At 36.5% G+C, this 23020-nt stretch overlaps 1 protein-coding gene across 10 annotated transcripts in view; it reads right to left on the bottom strand.

The window, feature by feature from the left end:
* Positions 1-23020, bottom strand: part of PRRC2C (proline rich coiled-coil 2C) — a 104715-nt gene that overhangs the window by 25592 nt on the left and 56103 nt on the right. For 7 of the 10 annotated variants that reach the window (XM_074222003.1, XM_074222005.1, XM_074222007.1 and 4 more), the window contains exons 12-20: positions 19751-20456; positions 17303-17472; positions 15483-15729; positions 14247-14460; positions 11550-13805; positions 8116-8324; positions 2296-2450; positions 1428-1794; positions 942-1027 (exon numbers count right to left, since the gene is read on the bottom strand). In XM_074222003.1, coding sequence (XP_074078104.1) covers positions 942-1027; positions 1428-1794; positions 2296-2450; positions 8116-8324; positions 11550-13805; positions 14247-14460; positions 15483-15729; positions 17303-17472; positions 19751-20456 — 4410 coding nt within the window. The remainder of the gene's footprint in view (positions 1-941; positions 1028-1427; positions 1795-2295; positions 2451-8115; positions 8325-11549; positions 13806-14246; positions 14461-15482; positions 15730-17302; positions 17473-19750; positions 20457-23020) is intronic. The other 3 variants (XM_074222004.1, XM_074222011.1, XM_074222012.1) reach the window with 1 other exon arrangement.

Below are 23020 nucleotides of genomic sequence, written 5' to 3'. Positions count from 1 at the left end.
AGGAAAAGGAAGCACTTAAAAGTGAAAGTGAGCGGAATTCTCCAAATGGATAATCTCTGCCATGGAATAGGCATTGGCTACTATGACTAAAGGGGAGATATGGGGGGGGGGGGGGGGGGGGGGGGAAGGGGAGGGGTAGGGGAGGTGGAGGACACTATTAATGTATGAGCCTAGGAAATGCTCAAAACTCCAAGTAAAGAAGTTGATCTTTAAAGGCTTGTTGTGCAGTAGAGTGACATGTTTAGAATGCTACTTTAGGAATACTGATCCCATCTGTTGGAAATGGAGACAAAAGAGGCTATTGAAAAAGATGAAATGCTTAAGTCATAGAGGTTTGTATTAAGAGTGTGAATTGTTAAGATTCAACAATCACTCCCCAGAGAACAATTCTTGTAACTAAACAAGTCACATGCAACTGTTCTGGGTGCACACATTGGGAAGAAAACTGGAATAAGAATCAAGAGGAATGATTTCAATTAAGAACCAGAACAAATAAATTCCTATCTGAGCAAACTGCTCTAGAGCATGATTAAAGTAAACTGTGGGATTTGCCAGGTCAAATATTAAGAAACATGACATCTAAAGTGGTATGTAATGAATTTAAATATGGCAGTTTCTTCAACTGTGAAAGCTGCAATGACTGCTTAACCCACATATTCACGTATATACAGAAAAGCCATCTCTATACTACTGTGTAAAAATGTTAACAAAAATCTATATTCAACTTCTATGTATAATGTAACCTACTGCCAAATTCCAGTCAGTCATAAGTGCATCTACAATACCAGTCTTCATGTGTCCGAGAACAAATATCCAACCTATCAATATACAGGGATTTTAAAAGGAAAATACACAGGCAAAATCTAACACTAGTGCTCCCTTGATAAAAATCATAGTAATGAATTATATCATGGCATTTTACTATTTGAAATAATTTTTACCTCTGGTGATGTAGTTGATCCAAAAGATGTTAAAGGTTTATTCCAAGCACTGACTGAAGGTGGCTGTGGTGGACTAATGGGTCCCACTGAAATCAGAAGGCAGAGAGTATGAATTTAAATCTCAATAATCAAAATCATCTTTCTTAATGTTCATTAAAATACCTTACATGTTTTACTATTATACAATATAATAATAAAATAAGAGTGTTTAACATTAGGACAAGGTTAATTATATTTTAAGCATGTCAGTCCATAAAACTATACTTATATCAAAATGAATACTGGCAATGACAATCTAATATACCTTTGGGTTTAGGAAAAATAGTTCAGATCTCTTTTCCTTTAGGTTTCTGGAGAAATAATTAAGAACACAAAGGTCCTTCTCAATACAAAAACCAAAACTAAACCAAAACCAAAACCAAAACTGTATGGAAAGTATTCAATCCTGTTCAATCCCAAATAGTTAAAAATCAAAGTCACACTTACATTTCTTAGAAATATCATTGAGAACAGCTGCAGGGGCTACTTTGTTCTCCCATAACTCTGCCCCTAGAGGTCCATGAGACTGTGTGTGCTGGACAGACTTTCCTGTTGCTATATAGTCTGTGCCATTAGTTGCATTTGTTGCTTGGACTTGTGGCTGGACTGATGGTGGTGACTGGTTAGGTGCCTGTGTTGTTGGGGGCTGAACTGGAACAGGGACTTGAGCCTGGGCCAGACCCTGAACTGGAGGTGGGGTTGCAGTTTGTGGTTGCTGGCTAACTGTAGCCTGTTGCTGTTTTTTAGCAAATCTGGGAGGAAGCTTAGAATTCTGATTTCTTCCTTTTTCATTTGAAGACTTTTTGTTCCACACCTTAAAAAAATTTGAAGTTTAAATAATGTAGTCAGTTATGAGAAGAAGCATTCATACCATTCAACAAAATGTGATCTAAGTGATCCATTAAGGCACTCTTGGCCTACTTACAGAGCAAAGGATTAAGGAGAAAAGATGGAATAAAAAGATGGAATTGTATCTTGATTAAGTTATTACAGTCATCTTTTATTTGACTATAAAAATCTGTTGTCCCCATTAGCACAAATTACTTCCATAAACACCATCTCTTTCCAAAATCAACCATCTAAACCCTATTAGTACTTAGCATACTATTTCTAATTCCTTTACAATTTAATCTCCAATAGGATTATTTTGTGACCTAAAAATACAAGAGCAAATCAATCTTGGAATTTGAAAACTGAGAAATTTTTTTTTAAATAAACTTGTTTTGGTATCAATATAATCTGCTACCAAATATAATTACAGGATACTCTAGGCAAATTTGTAAAAAACTCATTCCAAAATTTTAAAGTTTCAAACCTGCATAGTTTGTTCTTCCTTCTTTCTACGTTCTTCATCCTGTAAGCGTTTTTGCTGCTTTTTTGAAACAACCTCAGTGAAACCATCATCATTTAAGTTTGATTGGGGGTCTTCAACCACAGTTACTTCAGGATGGTCATCAATTATTACAACACCTGTAATTTAAGAAGATGCTTTAGATTTACATGGTGTTAAGAATTCTTCATTCAAGCAAGATCAGAGATTTAATTCTGATGCTCACTTCTGTCCTCCCACAATTTCTATGGTAAAGCAGTCTGATATATCCATCCTAAGATCAAAGATGTTTTGGGATCAGACCTGTGAGGAGACTCCCTCTACTGTAGAGTAATCCTTAAATAGTAACTTATCTGCGAGAATTTCATTCATACAAAGGACAAAAAAAAAAAGCAGCAAATTAGCTGTTTTAGATTCAACACCTTAATGCTTTTCAAGACTAAAGGAAAATGCAAGATATTCAACTAACCAAGCAAAATCATCCCAATGACACTTAAGGGTAAATATAGAAAGAAAATAAACAGAAGAGAAATGAAAAAGATCTTCTCAAGTGTCCAGTGATATACCTATATTATCATATGTAGACCCTATAATGTCCATGATAGCACTAATGAGACCAAAAATGCAAACATCAGCCTGATGATAACCTAGGTATATGCAAAGCCCTTAAACTCTTAATAGCAAAACCTGTTGGTCTCAGTTCCTGATCTATAAAATGAGCTGGAGAGGCCAAGAAAATCTTAAACAGGGTCATGAAGAGTTGAAGATCCCTGAATAACAACAAATAAGAAATAAAAATGGGAGGGTATTGAGGTACTGATAAGCAGGGAATGAGCCAACTTTTCCAATAATGGATCACAGACATATGTTACCATTGCACAACTATGAGAGAGATAGAAGAGAACACAAGACAGAAGACCTCACGGTATGGCATTTAATTTGGAAGAATAACTCCTCACCAGACTACACTGAGGGTTTTCTCTATCACATGGAATAGGAAAATCTTACAGATGACATGAAGTTAATGAAAAGCTTTCTGGAAGAGATTTTTTCATCTTTCAAAGGATTCTGATCTGACCAATCACTAAGGAAAGACTAAATGGATCCAGAATACTTAGTGCTACAATTTGAAGATAACCTTTAGTATAATTAGTGGACACCCCCCCCCCCCCGCCGCCATTGAACCTGTGAGGTGGCATAGAGAGGAAGATGAGCAGGAAAGGACCAATTCAGAACTCTGAAAATGGGTGTTTGTAAATATTTAAAGAAAACAAATTTAAGGAAGACTTAAGACACAATGACTCAAGTCCATTTTAACAGGTGAACCCTCGAAGCATGAAAACATAATGCCAGGTGAGCTCAATATATTCTTCCCAAAGAAAGTTTGGAAGGAATATGTGATAACCTATACATATTTTCACAACAACTGATCAAACTGTTTCCAAAGCATCACTACTCTTAGAAATGTGATTAGTGAAAGTCCTCAATGAACTAAAATTTTAAGACTATAGGCAATAATTTCCTCTAAGAAATTATTACTCACTTCAAAAAACCAGCACTTAGATTTGGTTCAGGCTGCAAGGATGCACACCCTAGTTTTGGGAATTATTAGTTTCAAAGTCATCAGTTACTCCGTTTTAAAAGAATCATAGTTATTATTCATTTTCCTCTATAGATTAAAGTGTTTTAAAAACAAAACATAAGTGCAAGACCTTTCCTTAACTTTCAGTCCATTATATAACAATGTGGTCTGATATAGAATGTCCCTTGCAAAAAATGAGCACATTCCCTGAGGATGCCTTCATTCCATTTAAGCTCTTAAAATGCTTCAAAGTAGTCGTGGAAATTGGAAATTGAAATTCTCTTGTCTTTGGATGGAGAACATTCTCCACTCTCTCAACACTCTCATAATCACTGGTACTTGATGCTGACCTGTTCTAAAACACATTTATTCTAGTTTAGTTCCTTCTGTCTTGGTCATTAGTATCATTTCTATTAAATGTGATGGTACCAACGATACAGTAAAGTTTGCTGTATACTTAGTTTTATAATTGCCTAAAATTGATTTGACCTTTCTGCCACAATTCCAAACTAAAATTACAGAAATGGAATGGGCCTCCATAAAATGGACTTTGTTGCTCTACCATTCTTCAAAAGTACTTAATTTCCCTAACTTTAAATTAAAGATGAAGTATTCAGGAAATTTCTCTATTGCTTTCTAAACACACTATGTTAATATCCCACACATATATAGGGAAAACTATATCCTTGATCTTGCTGCATTTCAGCAATGAAATCAGATTTATCAGATGCTAATTTCTTATCTTTCAGTTGCCCTATACTTCTATTATTGCTCTCCCTACATGCTTCGCCCAATCCTAATCTCCAGCTTTAAGTTTTGTCTTCCTTCATTAGAATTCAAGCTCCTTGAGAAAATGGACTGTTTTTCTATTTGAATATTTCTGTGACTATGCTATTCAGCTGAGCCAAAGTTTTGATATTCCCCAAACTTAAAAATATTAAAATATCATTAATTTCTATTAAATTTTTTAAAAATTCTGCTGGTATCAAGGTATCATTTGATTCATGTGTAGGTCAGAAAGCGAAGCTTCTACTGTAACCATGTTTCTTCCCATCTGCAAAAGTCAATGAAAATTAATATATCAAAACTAAGTATGTATGATGAGTATTGTTATTGCCTTTGTAACTGCTCTTCTCTAAAGTATACAGGATTCCAGGGTGGAGTTAAGATGGCAACAGGAGAAGAACCTCTAATACATGTTCTTACCATAATATTTCAAAAATCATAAAATTATGACTCTAACTAAATTTTGTAAAGACAGAACCCACAGAGGGATCCAGGGAGGCAATTTTCCAGACAAAGGTAACCTAGAAAGTAGCGGAAAAGTTCCGCTCCACAGGGTTAGAGGGGCAGGCCACCAGAGTTGAACTTCAGCTTCCTGGAGCAGCCCTAGGGCGCCTGGAAGTCATGGCTCACATCAGCGGGGCACTTTCCTGACCTATACCCCGGGGAGCACCGGGCACAACTTGGAAGATTAGTGTATATGTGTGTGTGTGTGTCTGTAGGGGCAGACCTCTGCCAGAGCAAATGCGTGAAGCCCAACCCACAGGGCACTCAGTGAGCAGCAGTGGCCATGGCAGCCCAGATCCAGGAAAATGAAGCAGGAGTGGAGCCCGCAAGCAGGACCCTCCAAGGCAACTCAGCTCAGTAGGGAAGAATTCCAAGGTTTGTCCCCTCTACCTGGAACAGGAATCTGGGGCTCTGACCACATTCAGATCCTGATCACATTTTATATCCCCCCCTCTCAGCCCCGTGGCAGAGGGGTGCACTTGTGGTCACTCACAGACCAGGAGGGAAGACAGAGGCTCACACACACTGAGATACTTGTGGGGGGTGTCCCAATAATACTCAAAAGCTAAGGAAGCACCCCCAAACCAGACACAGGCTGGAGAAATGAGTAAAGAGAAAAAAAGGGGAACACCAATGAGAAATACATTGTCGATGATCCCAAGAAGGATCAAAACATATGAAGATGAGGAAGTACAAGCTTCTGCATCTAAAGACTCCAAGAAAAAGAGAAATTGGGTTCAGGCTATGAAAGAGCTCAAAAAAGATTTTGAAAATCAAGTAAAGGAGATAGAAGAAAAATTTGGGAAAGAAATGAGAGATGCAGGAAAAACATGAAAACAAAGTCAGCAGCTTAGTCAAGGAGAGCCAAAAAAAAATGCTGAAGAAAATAACATGTTAAAGACCAGCATAGGTCAAATGATTAAAAGAGTTCAAAAAGCTATTGAGGAGAAGAATGCTTTAAAAAGCAGAACTGGTCAGATGGAAAAAGACATAAGAAAGCTCTCAGAGGAAAACAAATTCCTCAGATGTAGAAGGGAGCTAAAGGAAGCTGTTGACTTTATGAGAAGTCAAGACACAATACTTCAACACCAAAAGAATGAAAAATTAGAAGAAAATGTGAAACATCTTACTGAAAAAAAATCAACTGATCTAGAAAACAGATTCAGGAAAAATAATTTTAAAATTATTGGGATACCTGAAAGTCATGATCAGGAAAGAGCCTTGACCTCATTTTTAAAGAATTTCTACAGGAAAACAGCCCAGATATCCGAGAAGCAGAGGGCAAATTAGAAATTGAGCAAATCCACCAATCTCCCCTGGAAAGTGATCCAAAAACAACAACAACAAAAAACAAACCAAAAACCCCAACTTCCAGAAATATTATAGCCAAGTTCCAGAACTCCTAAGTCAAAAAGAGAAAATATTACAGGCAGCCAGAAGAACACAATTCAATTATTGCAGAGCTGCAGTCAGGATCAAACAGGACATAGCAGCAAGTACATTAAGGGCTCATAGGGCTTGGAATAAAATATTCTAGAAGGCAAAAGAGCTCAGAATGCAACCAAGAATCAACTACCCAGCAAAACTGAACATCCTCTTCCAGGGGAAAAGATGGGCTTTCAGTTAACCAGGGGAATTTCAATTGTTCCTGCTGAAACAAGAGCTGAACAGAAAGTTGACCTTCAAAAACAGGGCACAGGGGGCGACTAGGTGGTGAAGTGGATAGAGCACCGGCCCTGGAGTCAGGAGGACCTGAGTTCAAATCCAGCTTCAGACACTTAATAATTACGTAGCTGTGTGGCCTTGGCCAAGCCACTTAACCCCATTTGCTTTGCAAAAAACAAAACAAAAAAAACAAAACAAAAAAACCCCCAGCACTCAGGTGAAGCCATAGAGTGGAGAAGGGCAAAATGAGGGACTTGATGATTAACTGCATGTATTCCTGCAAAGAAAAATGACACTGATAATATTCATATAAAACTCATTTTTTTTAGGTTTATCCACTGCTTTATCCACTCTGCCACCTAGCCACCCCTAAAACTTCTCATTTAATAGAGCAGATAGAAGGAGTTTCTATAGATGAAGTACAGGAGAAAGCTGAATTTGAAGATAAAATATATTGTAAAAATGGAGTCAAAGGCTAAAAGGGAAATGTACTGGGAGTAAGAGAAAGGAGAGTGGAATAGGCCAAGATACATGGTATTTATTGCAATGAGCTATCGCAATGATATGGAAGGGGGAAAGGTGAGGAAATGAGGGAATCTTCGTTCTCATCAAAGGTGGCTTGGAGGAAACAGCATATAAACTCAATGGGGTATAAACATCTAGAGTAAAAAGGAACTAAGCAGGATGGGGGAAGGGGGTGATGTGAGTGATCATGGGGCAGTGGCCAGATATAACACATTTTCTTTTTTTACTTCTTGCAAGAGGTTGGGACTGGATGGCCTGTCCAGGACCACAAGGCTGGGTGGTTGCGGGCCTTAAGGGTGGTATGTGAGCTCGGGGCCTCTTGGTCCCAGGGCCGGTGATCAGTCTGCTGGATCGGTCTGCTGCACCACTCAGATACCCCACAGCACATTTAAGAAGAGGGATAGAGTGAAAGGAGAGAGAGAGAAAATATAGTATATGGTAGTAGAGAGATATGAATGGAGGAGTTCTGATCAGCAATGGCAATGGTAGAAAAATACGGAAGTAGCTTTTGTGATGGACATATGTGATCTACACACAATAGAGCTGGTGGTGCTGAAACACAGACTGAATCACATTTTTTTTATTCTTACTTTTTTCTCTCTCCTTTACTTTATTGCTCATGAGGGTCTATAATTTTTTGGGGGAGGGGGTATTATGCTTATTCTTAAACAAGAATATTTCAGTAATGTATAAAAAAAACATCATTTGTACAAAAAAATAAATTCTTCAAAAAGTATACATACTTGCATAGTTGTTGAGGTCAAACTGGGATAGGGCATCTACTTTTTCTTTGGGCTTCTTAGGACCTGGCTTAGGTTCTTCTCTTTTTTTGCCACTGGCATCTTTGGAGTTCTTGGGCCCAGTGCCATTAGGACCTCCATCTTGATGATGCACTGAACTGCCATTGGCAGGATCAATACCACCCATGCCTATGGACTGGTCTTCAAATGGACTGCAAAAGTAAATGGTTTATATAAAATATACTTGTAATTCCATTAAACTAAAAATAAAGGACATACTATCTCCCATAAAAGAATATCAAGATTTGATCATGTTAATTACATGTAAAGAAAGTAAAAAAAAAAATCTAGGTTACAATTTTTATCATCCTAAAACAAGCACTCTGAAAATTCACAGCCTTTTAAAGTGCCCATAGTTTCTTCAACTGTAAAATTAGGGTTCTTTAAGATTGCAGCTTTAATTTCTTTAGAATGAAAAATCAGATATAGGGTAGACTAATAGAATATGTGATTTACTTGATAATATGGAATATCCCAAGTGGAAATTCCCTCCATTGATGAAGCTCTCACCAGTTATCTTAGAAAACTGCTTAGAAATCCAAAGAATTTAAGTGTACAAATTCACATAGCCAATAATGTGTCAGAAATACTACTTGAATTCCAAGGTCAGCTTTCTGAGAAAGCAGCATGGCTTAATAAATAAAGAGTAACAGTCATAAGGATCAGAAAGATTGAATTCAAATTCGATCTCGGAAACTGGTTGTGTCATTTTAATGTCCGTTTCAGTTTCCTGATCTGTGACATGAGGGGGAGGTACCTGATGATGTCTTGTAGTTTTAAGTTTATAATCCATGTCACTTCTTCCTTAGTTGACTGGTTATTTTAGGCAAATCGGTTTTGAAAATGTTTTTGCTCCAAAATGACCTTAAATATTATTTCTGCTTCTGAAAAAGTTAATCCTCAGTAAAGCTGTGAACATACCTAAATGTTCTATATTCTATGTAAGACAGAAAAACTCAACATTCCTTAATCTATTCCTTATTGTTAGCATTTATTTAAAAAAACTCTACAAGAGAGTACAGAGTAGTGGAAAAAGTGATGGACTCATGACTCTAGTCTCAATTTTTCTATGCCTCATTTCTTTTTTCAATAAAATGATTTAATAGGGTCATGGATTTGAGTCCTGTAAATGTATATTTAAGGAAACTAATGAAGCCTGAAAGCCAAGTGACCAGCCCATTTGAATCTAGATGTCTTGACTCTTAAATCCTAATTTTTTAAATTGTACTAATGCTGAGTTAAAGGACAATCTTTATTAAACATCTATTCTCAAGAGTTATAAAGTATTTCACAAACTTTAAGGTAGTATATAATTATTAATCACTAGAACTGCTCTAAATTGGAAAGGAACCTCAATACATGTTTCTGAAAGTATGCTCGATAAATTGAACCACATTGAATCTTTGGTCTTGGAATGCTTGACTCAACATTTTCAGAAGGCAAAATATTTAAAACTCATCCAGGGGTAGCTAGGTGGCGCAGTGGAAAGAGCACCGACCCTGGAGTCAGGAGGACCTGAGTTTAAAATCACCTTAATACACTAAATAATCGCCTAGTTGTGTGACCTTGGGCAAGTCACTAACTAAAACCCATTTGCGCCTTGTTAAGAAAAAAAACTTATCCAAAAGAGAGAAAAAGGTTTTCTATTTAAAGAGCAACAATTGGGGCGGCTAGGTGGTGCAGTGGATAGAGTACCGACCCTAGAGTCAGGAGTACCTGAGTTCAAATCCGACCTCAGACACTTAATAATTACCGAGCTGTGTGGCCCTGGGCAAGCCACTTAAGTCCATTGCCTTCCAAAAAACAAAAACCAGATAAATAAAAAGCACAATCAGTGCTGCTTAAAACACCATATTTTAATTTGAGAAGTCTTATTTCAATGGAGACAAGGACATGTGTAAAAAACAACCTTATAAATAAGCAGAGATGTATTTCCATGTAACAAAGGGCCATAGAAATGAAGCAGGCTGTATTAAATATATTTAACATTATCTTTTATTATCTACTATATATTTCAGTGTAGAATAATATAATGACTTTCTTTGGCAGCGTATGACCACTGGGGAATAGAAAGAGACAGAAGAGATTATGGAGATTGCTATAGGATAGCAAAATCTCAAGGGACTGAGGAAAGGTTAAATATCTGATTCTTGAATAGATACTGGGTAAGGAGGTATAAGAAATCACAACAAGCAAATACAAAACAGAAATGAAAAGTATGATATTGAAAGCATCCCTTCTACCCTGAAAAACCGGGAGCTTGTCCTTACATTCAATTAACAACTTTTCAGCACTAACAAATGCAAGCTTTCAAAAATTGTTGTTCAAAATTAAATCCACCCAGTTAAGACAAAGAAATATGGAAGTGTTGAAACAGATTTTTATAAAGCTCAATAAGAGACAAAAGTAAAGCAAAATCATTTCATTTTAAGGTCTTGAAAAAATAAAAGTGGTCTGAAAAATACAATTCAAATTAGTTTAGGGGCACTGTGTCTCAAAAAATTAGCCTGGACAAAACAAAGCAGGCTGTGGACAAGTGAACATGCTGATAAACTGTATTAGATCAGGCTATGAATGTTCATTAATATCATTAAATGCACTGCTGCCAGATTTTTCTGAAGCTCAAAATAACTATAAAACACCTAATGTAATGCCACTGAGACTTTTAATTATCTTATATAACATCAAAATTCAGCACTATTAAAGAGGTGAAAGGTTACTTGTATGTTTATGTAGTAATTCTAAAAGTTAATTATGTGCTAATCACTGTTCTTTAGTTTTATTATAACTAATTTTCTTAAGATAAATTTTTGAAAAGGAGTAATACGATATGTGTATAAGACTACTAATATGGGGGCAGCTAGATGTCACAGTGGATAGAGAACCGGTCCTGGAGTCAGGAGGACCTTAAATTCTGACTCAGACACTTGATACTTACTGTGTGACCTTGGGTAAGTCACAACTCCATTGCCTTAAATAATTTTTTTAAAAAGACTATCACAAAGGTCAGCTACTGTCTTTCTCTTACCACTTTACTAGTATAAAATGTTGAATATAATAGATACAATCATTAATAACTATTTGGTTAATTTAATGAAAATATTTTTACATGGGTTATGTCCCATTCCCTCACTACTTGAGGTCTCATTGATCTCCTTTTCCTCTGAACTTCCGAAGCAGTAAAATTAGATATTTAATACATTTCTTATTCACTCTATTTTCAAGAGTTAACCTGATCTCTTTCTCTATCTCTCAGAAAGTAGTTCACCATTTTTGTACCTCCAAAGCAACTAACATTAAGAGTGACAAACCTAACTAAGAACAGTTCCCCAACTGTTCCTTAGGAAATTCACTCCCTTTTCCTCCCTCTCACTCACCCTCTTTTTCCACTTTTTGATGAAGGACCACTTCTTCTTTCATTCCTAGGTCCAGAGAAGTTCCTTCCTGATTTAGGTGGACCACTGTTGCCTCGTCTATTCTGGCGATCTATCCCAGGTCGCTGACTAGAAAAGCTTCTTTTTGCTATTTCCCTTTTTGGAGGCAATACATTTTCTCCTGTCTTGGCAGCTGCCTGTGCACTCATATCAGCTGTTTTCTTTTCATCCCTTTCACGTCTCTCATTGAAATCACTACTTTCAGAAGCTGTCTCCCATTCTTCATTTGCTTGATCTGAAGAGTTCTGATTGGATAAATCTGGAGTCTTATTCCCAGAGATATCCCCAGAAGTACTAACTGGTTCCTGAACTACATTATTAACTGTGCCATTTGTGACAGAAGGAGCTGCCACATCATTGATTTTTGAAGCAGCTTCCCTTTCCTTTAGACGTCTAAATCGTGGAGGCTTATCCTGCCTTGGTGGTCGTGCAGGTCGCTGCCTTCGAGGCCTCTCTCTAGTTGGATCAAATTTCCGTTCAAATTTTGGGGTTCTTTTATCTGGTGGTATAGGTATAAATTGTTCATGCCTTCTTGGGGGCTCTCCATCATCTGTTTTAGGGGCTTCTGCCTGCCTTGGATTCCACTGATTGTCACGATATGTTGGCCTCCGTAACGTGGAAGGACGTGGTGGACGGCCTCCAGGATCCCTTCCACCACGTCTGAACATCCCTCCCCTTCCTCTTCTAGTAGGTTCTCCTTTAGGAAGGAAGCCAGGTTTGTTCTTGTTCTCATCATCCCTGACATACAATTTTTCCTGCGGCCTGTTATTATCTACTCGGACATTATTTTCAGGTTTGAAAGAAAGCAAAGGTTTCAGAGGTTTTTTGTTTTCAGGGCGTTCCTCCCTTTTTGGATGCTTGCCTTTGCTGCTATCTTTGTCTGATGGAAGAGTGTCGCTTGCACTTTCATGAACTTCACTATCTGAATCAGTCTCTGAACCTCGCTGTCTTCTGCGCTTGGGCACAATTTCAAAATCAGAGCTTTCGCTTCGAGTTTCACTCTCTTCTCGCTGCCTCAGAGATCCAGGGGGTGCATGCTCTGTTCTTGGCTTTGTGTCTCTATAGTGTGGATAATCTCTACTATGTCCTCGGCCTCCTCGACCACGTCCACCGTAAGAACCTCTGTAGCTTCGACCCCTGGAGTAATATTCCCCACGTCCTCTGCCTCTATAGCCTTGGTCTGGGAACCAATCTCTATCTCTGGCTTCCTTCCAATACGTTCGAGGGGGTAAGGTTGGTTCTTTTTTAATTGGCCGTGAATCTACTCGTGGTCTTTCTACTCCCTGCTCTTTGATAAGAACTCTTTCAGGCTGTTTTTCTTCCTTGGTTACATGAAGGGGAGCAGTTTGCTGATTTGATGTTTTAATGGCAGGTTCTATGTGAACATTTTCTACAGTTTCTGGTGGCTTCACAGTATCTTGGGACGGTTTTTTAGCCACAGATGAAGTCTCAGCAGGAGATTTGTCTGGCTCTGGTTGGGGCGGTGGAAGTGGTTGTGGTTGAACCTGAGCTGCAGGGGATGGAGGAAGATCCTTCTTTTCGGACTTTTCAGGTTTTACAACTTTCTCTGTTGATTTTTCTACCTTTTCACCCTCTTTTTCCTTTCTTTGTTCCCGCTCTTCTTTCATATCTCGAAGTATTGGTTTTTTAATAGGTCCAGATCTTCTCACAGGCCTGTCAACACCTTCATCCCTTCTACTGGAGCCTGGTCTTGGACCCCATCGTGTTTCTGATTTAGGTTTGTACAGTTTTTCAAGTTTTGGTCCTTCAGAAGGCCTTATAAAACCTTCCTTTTTTGGCTTATCTTCGAGCCGTTCTGAGGGTTCTTTTATATCGGTGCACCTGTTGGTTATTTTAGGAATGTTTGCAGGTGTCTCATTCCTCGGTTCCTCTGGTTTTTGAGAATGATTGGATCCATGGGACACACTTCGTTTCCTGACAGACTGACTTTCTCCAACTGGACTATGGTCATCTTGAGGAGTGAGAACAATATTCTGATCAGGTAGTTGAAAACAAGTTGCTTGGCTATTTGTTTCAGTGGGAGGAGTTCTTGTATCTTCCAAAGACTTGTTTGCAAACTTCTGTATCTCTGCTTCACCAGAATCTCTGAAAAATTCTGCCTTGGGATGAGCATCCAATTGACTGGGCTCAACTGGGTAGGAAGCAGGCATTAGATCTTGTTCCAATGGGGCTTCAGGTCTATGTTAAAAAGAAATAAAAGTTACTGACAAAGTATTCCTTAAATAGGTTATATTACAAAGAATTATAACTCATCATCAAAAAACAAGATTCCTAATCCTAATTATAGAAATATAAATTACAAGCTCAAGAATGGGTATTTTGAATGGAAAAATTCCAAAACAGATATTTTCATAATTTTTACAACTGCTAAAAAATTTAAGTCAATCATTAATTGTTAACAGAAGAAAACTATGTGAACACTTCTTGAGTACACATCTAAAAAGTGACACAGAAATGAAACAGTTTTCATTTCATTCAATTCCCTGATCACTATTTAAAATGAGTAAAAATCAGAATGTTATTTCAAAATCACACTTCAGTGACTATATCAATACACACACGTAAACACACACACAATTTTTTTTTGCTTTGACTTATGATTGCTAATGTAATGATTACCTTAGATCTTTGGGTTCTTCAGCCAACTTGGGAGGAGAACTTGCCTGTTGAGGTTCTACTTGGGGATAGGGGTCAGTTCCCCACATCATACGAGGTTCAGTGAGGGAAACAGCATGGTCTCGTGCTGATCGAGCAATATGTTCAAATGATTCAGAACTAGTTGTAGAACCTTCTATTTGGTCTCTTCTCATTAGGGGCTTAGGAGGAATCATTCCTATCAAAAGAGTTCAGAAAAAAGATGAAATGAAAAACTAAGCTTAACAATAAATAATCACTAGTAAAGGAGATGATAGAATGCTATTATTTTATATTTGGGAAGGGTGTGAATTACTTTTACAAGAAATGAGAATATTTCTAAAGAAGAAAGGACAAAAATATGCAAAGTTAAAAAAATTTACTTAACATGCAAAACACTGGTGTTTTGTGATAAGTACTAAAAGTGATTTAAAGATATATGTCTGGGGGAAGCTAGGTGGCGTAGTGGATAGAGCACCGGCCCTGGAGTCAGGAGTACCTGAGTTCAAATCCGGCCTCAGACACTTAATAATTACCTAGCTGTGTGGCATTGGCCAAACCACTTAACCCCCATTGCCTTGAAAAATCTAAAAAAGTAAAAAAAAAAAAAAAAAAAAAAATGTTACAAGGAAGACTTCACAAAAAAAGGTTAAAGAAAAGAAGAATAAATTTTGAGATAGGAAAACAGTTTAAGGAACAGAGATAACTATGTGGTGCAGTGAATAGAGAGCCTTGAGCCTGGAGATGGGAAGCGAGTTCAAATCCATCCTGAGGCCTTTACCTACTGTGGCAACCTCTAATTCCTTCAGTATCCTTAACTATAAAATGGGGATAATGAGAGTATACCTACATCCCAGGGTTATTATGAACACTGAATGAGTGCATAGCACTGTACCCCAGCACATAGTAGGTCCTTAATGATCAATCTTTTCCCTTGCAAAATGGAAACTATCTTAAGTTAATGTTCATAGGATTTTATAAATGGTACAAGTCTCTACAGGTATGTAAAAAAGTCCAAGTCTTATGAATACCCACTGCAGGGGTTCAGGTGGTAATGATATTTTATAATTTGTATCTAAATGGAAATGATGTAAGACCCAACTCCTTTATTTCTTCTTCCCTCTACAAAATCTCTGGCAAAGATCAATCAAGAACCCTTAAACACCAAACAGACAGACCCTGAAGAGCTTAAACGTCAATTTTGAACACATTGACTCCCACCTGGATGTAGAGGTGGAAGATCCATAGTAGGTCTCCCGGACATCATACGGGGATCCATGTAAGACTGTACCATTAGCCAACGGGGATCAAAGCCCATGGAAGCTAAATGCTGAGGGTGAGGCTGCATGGGCTGGTAAAGAGTTCTATGTGGAGGAGGGGGGACAGCACCACTAGACGCTTGAGAAGGAGCAGATGGAAGGACACCTTGCTGCTGTTGCTGCTGCCACTGCTGTTGCTTCATTTGTTCCTGAAAAGCAAGGCAAAAAAAATCAATAGAATTTGTGGGAATAAGTCAGTCTTTACAATTTAAATTTTTATTGAAAAACCTGTATAAGAGTAACTAATTTTTTTTAAAAAAGGAACTAAATATTCCTTTAACACACTTTACAGAATGTTAAAGCTGAAAAAATTATTAAAGGCGCTGTTCTAACCTAGGGGAAATAAAAGGTAAAAGACCATGCCTGAAACTATCTAATAAGAGATTACATGCAAACTATGCAAAATAGAGGCAAGGGACTGGGGAAAGCTGTAAAAGATGGGAGTTTAACTGCAACTTAAAGAAAGAATAAGAGATAAGGAGGGGAAAGTATTCCACACATGGAGATCAGAGATGGAAAAATTGACTATAAATTCAATCAACTGATGAGTACATGGGAGTGCAGGAATGTAAAAAGGAAGGAGTGTGCATATGTTTGGAAGCAGTCTCAGAAGATTATGAAAAGTTTTGAGTGCCACAGGAGTAAAATGGTTAAGACTGTTTCCACTTTCAGAAAATCACTTTGGTGGCTGAAAGCAAGATGGAAAGGAAGGGGGGAGAAATTTGAGGTAGGCAAATCCATCAGCAGGCTGGTTCCTAGTACTTCTGCTGTGAAGAAATGACAATCTGTATTGGACTGCATTTTCAGAGAAAAGAAGGAGGCACATTGAAGACATGTTGAAAGGGGAAAGATGACAGGCTTTGGCAACAGTTTGTATTTGGGAGGTGGGGAAGAGGAATAGAAGTAAAGAGACAGGAGTTGATTTGGGTTATATAGAAGCCCTTCTCTTACAACATCCCTTTGAAACAGGTAGCACAAATATTTTTTAAGTCCTAAAAAAGGATTCAAAGGTTTAAATAATTTAAGTCACTTGTCCACAATGATACAACACAGCAAATTTGTGTTGAGTCAGACTTTGAACAGAGAGGCCTCTTGAAACTGAGTCTAGTGATCTCTTTTAAACAAAAATGAAAATGTATTCTCATGCAGAATTTGAAAACAGATCAATAAGAAAAGGCATTTATTATACCACATGCTATACTAAAAGAAATGGAAGTCAAGACAGGGATACCCAGTCATCAAAATGCAAGTCTTCAATTAAGAGGATATTGTAGTTTTCAGGACTGAGTATAGATCAAGTACAATATACTTAATCTGGTTTCATAAAAAGATAAAATATACACCATACATGCACACATACAAACATGCATACAAATGTATATGTATGGGGGGAAGGGAAGAAGAGACATAAATTTATTGATCTGGGAAATTACTAATGTGGACAATCCATGGCATCTCATCTAATGTATAAGCTTAAGAAGAGCAGTCTGGGGTAAGAAGTTTAAAGACTAATGGCCCTAGTCACAAAGATAGGTATATGAAAAGCAGCACTTAAACACAGATCTTCCTGAGTCAGAGACTAGGTCTTGTTTCAAAAGGCAACATTAGACATTTGGGCATAATTATTCATTTAAAACTTTTATACCCCAATCCATTACCCTATTTTATACAGTTCATTAAATATCTGACTTTTTAATTGTCCAAAATAATTTTTCTTCCTACCTGTTGTCTTTGGAACCGGGGTGGCAATGACTTTTGAAATTGTTTGGAGTAGCCTGATGAAACAGCAGGTCGAGGCTGAGATCCTGAATCTGGTTCTATTTCATGAGCCACTTGTGGGGTTTCTTTTTCACTGCGGTTACTATCTTGTCTAGTGAAAGCTGGCTGTTCTTCTGACAAAAGAAAACACTTGATAATTATTTTTCATCCTCATCTTTGAATTTTTTCAAGGAAAATGACCAAATGAGTTCATAAACTGACTGCACTTTACAAACCTTAAATTGCTCCAGATATGCTCCTATCTGTCTTTGACATCATTGTGTACATGCTATTTAAAATGGCCTCAATAACATTTTCCAAAGGGAAGAGAACCATAACACTTCCAAGAAGATATTTTCTGCTCTAATGGATACTGATCAAGAAAAAAGTCAGATTCTGGTAGATTAACCTATAAAATTATTCACAACCTAGGTTCCCCACAAATTTTGGGCAAGGAAGAATAGATCAAATTGGAACAATAAAATAACTAGATTTCTAAATCTCTCTCTCTCTCTCTCTCTCTCTCTCTCACACACACACACACACACACACACACACACACACACACACACCTGAATTGTATGGGACCATTTGACTAAGCATTTTTAGCATGAGAGATCATTAAAAAAAAAAAAAAAAGATAAAAGCTTCTCCAAATGAATGCTTGATGAGCAAAAAGATCTTAGTTCTTTTCCACAATGAAAAGAGACTGCTTTTTAATGCAAGGAAAGCTCTAATTAAAGACACAGAAATCCAGTAGACTGTAAGCCAAACTCATTCTAAGAATTTATGGAACAGTGTACATTATCAAGTAGGTTAAACTACAAAGAAATTTTCATAAAGTACAATTTTAAAATATATATGAAATGTAGTTTTACAAATACAAAATACACTAGGCCTGGAAAATACTTTTTAAAAAAGTACCAAAGCTATAAAGGTACAAATTTCAATTAGTTAATTAAATACCATTGTGGGGGCAGCTAGGTGTCGTAGTGGATAAGAGCACTGGCCCTGGAGTCAGGAGTACCTGGGTTCAAATAAAGCCTCAGACACTTAAAAATTACCTAGCTGTGTGGCCTTGGGCAAGCCACTTAACCCCATTGCCTTGCAAAACAAAACAAAACAAAACAAAAAAACCCCCAAAATCTTGTGAAAGAGCATAGCAGAAAATGGAATGGCTATATAATCAAGTTTAACTAAAAATAAATCAGCACATTGAGATGTGCAATGTGACTGAAAAAAAAAATGATGCAACCAAGGTATGCTCAAAAAAACTTCAAACCAGGTTCATAAACTGAAGCAAAATCCTAATCAGATTCAGAGAGAATTCTGGGCAAAAATGGTATTAGATTATATTAAGGCTGGGATTAAACACAAGTTTCACTTGTATAAAGCTCTGATTTTATAAAGCTGTCCAAGGAGATTAGATAAAAAGTCCCACAGCACATTAATAACAAAGCTTGCAACTACTTAGTCCATGCTCCTATCATATCACATTGCTCACAGGCTCATGTTTTGTATTAATAATAGTTAATTAAAAAACAAAACACCTGACTTTTCCTCAAGTTCCTTTATCTAAGAGATAAGCAGAATTCCTATTCAAAAAACAAAATAATTCCAGCTACAGTGTTCTATCCCTCCCCATTGCCCCAAACATATAGGGGAATATGAAAGAACTGAAATTACTAAAGTCTAGAAAAATCATCTTTTCCATGAAAATCCACTTAACCTTTAGTTTACTGCTAATGGGTTTTTTATTTAGAAAAATGCCTGTCTAAATTTATTGGAAATAGGGTCATGGCTAGGATGGGAAAGGATACGTGCTAGTCTTTTGAGAAAGTTTGGCAATAAAATCAATTAAGAATTCATAAGAAACATACCTCCACTCAACTCTTTAATGTGTAAAAGAGGCAAAAAATAAAACTTAAATTTGCTTTGGTATGATTAAATCTTCAAAACCCTAAGCAGAATGGTAATGAAGTCAAGCCAATGGTTTGGTAAAAGAAATAGTCACCTAATTTAATCATGCCATAGAGAATTCAGATTATGGCTATTGCTTTGTTTTCATTCTAACAAAGATCTCTACTAAGGTCTTCCTTTGATTGCTTCATTGTAGAAAAGAGGGGAATACTGGATTTTTGAAGGTTATCATGAGAGTAAAAGAAATGGTAGATCTTGATAAGCTGGTAAATCTTTCCAGTACAGGGACTGCTAAGAACTTAAATGCAGAAATCATCACAAGGATGTTAAGTAACAACAATAGGATTGGTTTTGTGAAACTGTATGGGTAAATTATATATTCACATAAATAAAACTATAGGAAAAATATGCACTCTTATTCAAAGAATAATTGTAAAAATTTTACAATTTTACAAGAACTAAAAAAAACCTTAAAAAATAAAATATACAAACCTATTTTTTCTTTATTACAGCTTTCACTTTCTTGTTTATTATCTAACACAGGTTGTAATGTAGTCTCTTCCCGTTCCAATTTTTCCTCTTTCTCTCTCTCTTTTTCTTTCTGTTGTTCTTTTTCTCTTTCTTTTTCCTTCTCTCTTTCTTTTTCCATTTCTTTTTCTGCTTCTCGTTGACGTTCTAGTTCCCGTTCCTTTTCTTCTCTTTCCCGCTCTCTCTCCCGCTCCTGTTCTTTCTCTTTTTCCCGTTCCCTCTCCAGTTCTTTCTCCTTTTCCCGTTCCCTCTCCAGTTCTCTCTCCTTTTCCCTTTCTCGCTCTCTCTCCTTTTCCCTTTCTCGCTCTCTCTCCTTTTCTCTTTCTCGCTCTCTCTCCCGCTCCCGCTCCCGTTCCCGCTCCCTTATCCTCTCTCTTTCCCTTTCCTTTTCACGCTCCCGTTCCCTAATTTCTTCAGGAGATGGCTGCTTTTCTACAATGCCATATTTCTCATTTAACTGTTTCAGCTTTTCTGCACATGCAGCCTTCCTTTGCTCTTCCATCCTCCTTTCCTCCTCTTCACGCCTCTTTCGAGCACGTTCTACTGCTGCAGAAAGTTCAGTTGGTTGCCTTCGGCGTTGCTTCCAAGCTTCATCTTCATCAGGAATTTGTTTAGGAGGAAAAGGACCTGATCTACCAGGTCCTGCCTGTCGATCAGGAGGAGGTGGATGCTGAAATAAGAAGACTTCAATTAACAATAATGCATACTAAGAAGAATAATTATCCTAGGTCTAATGGGGAAAGATCATTCTAATTCAATGTTACTAGCTAAAAACCAGAATCTCAAGAAATAATTTCTTAAAAATTAAAGTATTGGCTTTTGTCACTTTCTTATTCTTATTCAAAAAGCTCTAATGGTTTCCCCTGTTACTTCTCCTCTGATATCCATTTGTTCTTCATAACTTGGTCCTAACCTAATTCCATATTACTTTGTTTCATGTACACTATGATCCAAGATCCTTAATTGTTCTTCATACCTGGCACTTGGATCAGCTCAAAACCCTAAAAAAAAAAACTTTATTGATTCTGCCTCCCTTCTCCAAAAAGGTTGAACCTCCTTATACACATGCTGTCTTTTTCCTTTGGTTACATTGTTACACTTTTAAGTTTTACTCAGGCCAGTTGTATTTTAATATAATTGATTTCCTTTAAAATTCTATATATTTTATGTATTTAAAAACACTATTTGGAGAGAGAAGTTAGATGACCACAACTAAAAAAAAAAACAAAGGATACATATGTACTAAAGTAAAAATCTGAGAAAAACCTCCAAATTTAAGTTAATACAGATTTAGAAATATGGGGTCAAATAAATAAATAAGTTAATGTGCAGAACTATTTCAAAGTTCTGGGAATAAGCATGAAATGTAAAAAACTTCTTATATAAGTTAAATACAAGTACAGGAGAAAGATGTTACACATAAGTTCTAGAAAAGATAGGAATGTAAACTACATGACAATTTTCACTGTATTAGCAAGGCATATATGCTCAACACTTCTGTATTTCTGTATGAAAAGTTCTAATTAAAAACAAGGATATGAACCAGATGTTAATCTAAAATGGAAAATTGTATGCACATCAAAGTGCTTTCATTATTTGATTCTTGAAGCAGGGGCAGGAATTCGAATTATTTTTAATTCAATAAACAGGATTCATATAATGAAAATCAAACTCAGATGGCTTTCCAAGGTCACAGAAAGACAAAATTGTAGAACGAGAACTCATATTCGGACTCCCATTTGTAGAATCTACTATATATATATATATATATATATATATCAGTGCCTGTGTAAAAGTAAATTAGTGTATTGTATTTGCTTTTAAAAAGCAAAGAAACTCTTAAGACTACAGTAGATATTCAATAAATATTTTCCTGGTAATATTTGTTAAATATGATTGATTTGAAGATTCTTTGTATTTACTTTATTATTTTAAAGTTTTCAGTTAACTTAAAAGTTACTAAGACTATTTCATTTATCTTCATGAATGCAAATATCACCTGGAGGGCTAAAGGGGGAAAAAAATTTGGCTTGGCTTTGAAACAAGACTTGCTTCAGTTATAACATAGTAAAGTAGTACTAAAACTAAGTTTTGTATATTCAACAGTACAAACCATTTGCCAATGATGCCTAATTAATCTACAAATATAAAATGCTTTATTATCTTTTTGAAGTAAAGAATAGTCCAAAGAGCACAAATAGCTTAAATGAAGATTCATTTTGATCTTATATTCAATTAACAAATAATATTATGAGTATTCACTGTACAACCAAACAAAAGTGCCATTTGGAAGAACTACATACTCTTATTTACTGAATCCTAACATCACTTACTGATAATGGCTCATATAATCCTTTTCAGATTGAGGCAAATCATCAGTTTACAAAGAGCTGCAATTTTTTATTCTAGTTCAATCCCATAATGAAATATATAGGCTGAACAGAATTTGAGTGTTTTTAACTCCCTATGGGACAAAAGCTGAAGGTAAAATAAGACTAAAAGATGGACACGTTACATTAAAAATAATTATTAGAATGATTTGGTGTGTGTTTGTGTATATATACACAAACACACACACACAAACACACACGCGCGCACACACACACACACACACACATATATATATAAATAAAAACTGAGGGAACTGCTCAGTCTATTTTTGAAATCTTAACAGCACATTCATTTCTTTACAAAAATTAATAATGTACAAGATTAAGTTGTTTTAAAAATCTGTCAATTAAATCAACAAACATTTATCAATTTAATCAACAAACATTTATCAAGTTCACACTATTAGCCAGGTACTATGTTAAATGCCAAATATAACCCTTCTCCCAAAAATTAAGTCCCTTTTCCTCAGGACCCATGGGATAGAACTATTCTGTAATTTCAGTATAAATGGATGAATCTTACAAAGGGAGGCACTTACAGTTTTGGGGAATTCAGAAAAACTGTTTACTTACCAAGAGTGTTATTAGACCTAAGAACTGAAGTATAAAAGCATGGAGATAGGAAAGGAAGAAAGATCTTGTGTGATGGATGAACTCAAGAGTAACTCAGCATGACTGCACCAGATTATAGATAGAAGCAAGGTAATGTATAAGAAGTTTAAAAGTTTGCAAGGGAGGAGGAGGCAAAAAAGTTTTAGGTGCCAAACAGAGGAATTTATATTTGATCCTAGAGATAAAAAGAAATTACTAGATTATTGAATCAGAGTGACATGGTCAGGACCAC

This window comes from Macrotis lagotis, chromosome 2 (genome assembly GCF_037893015.1).
Source record: "Macrotis lagotis isolate mMagLag1 chromosome 2, bilby.v1.9.chrom.fasta, whole genome shotgun sequence".
NCBI lineage: Eukaryota > Metazoa > Chordata > Mammalia > Peramelemorphia > Peramelidae > Macrotis > Macrotis lagotis.
The sequence above is the reverse complement of the archived record's forward strand: the minus strand, read 5'-3'. Positions and strand labels throughout refer to the sequence as shown.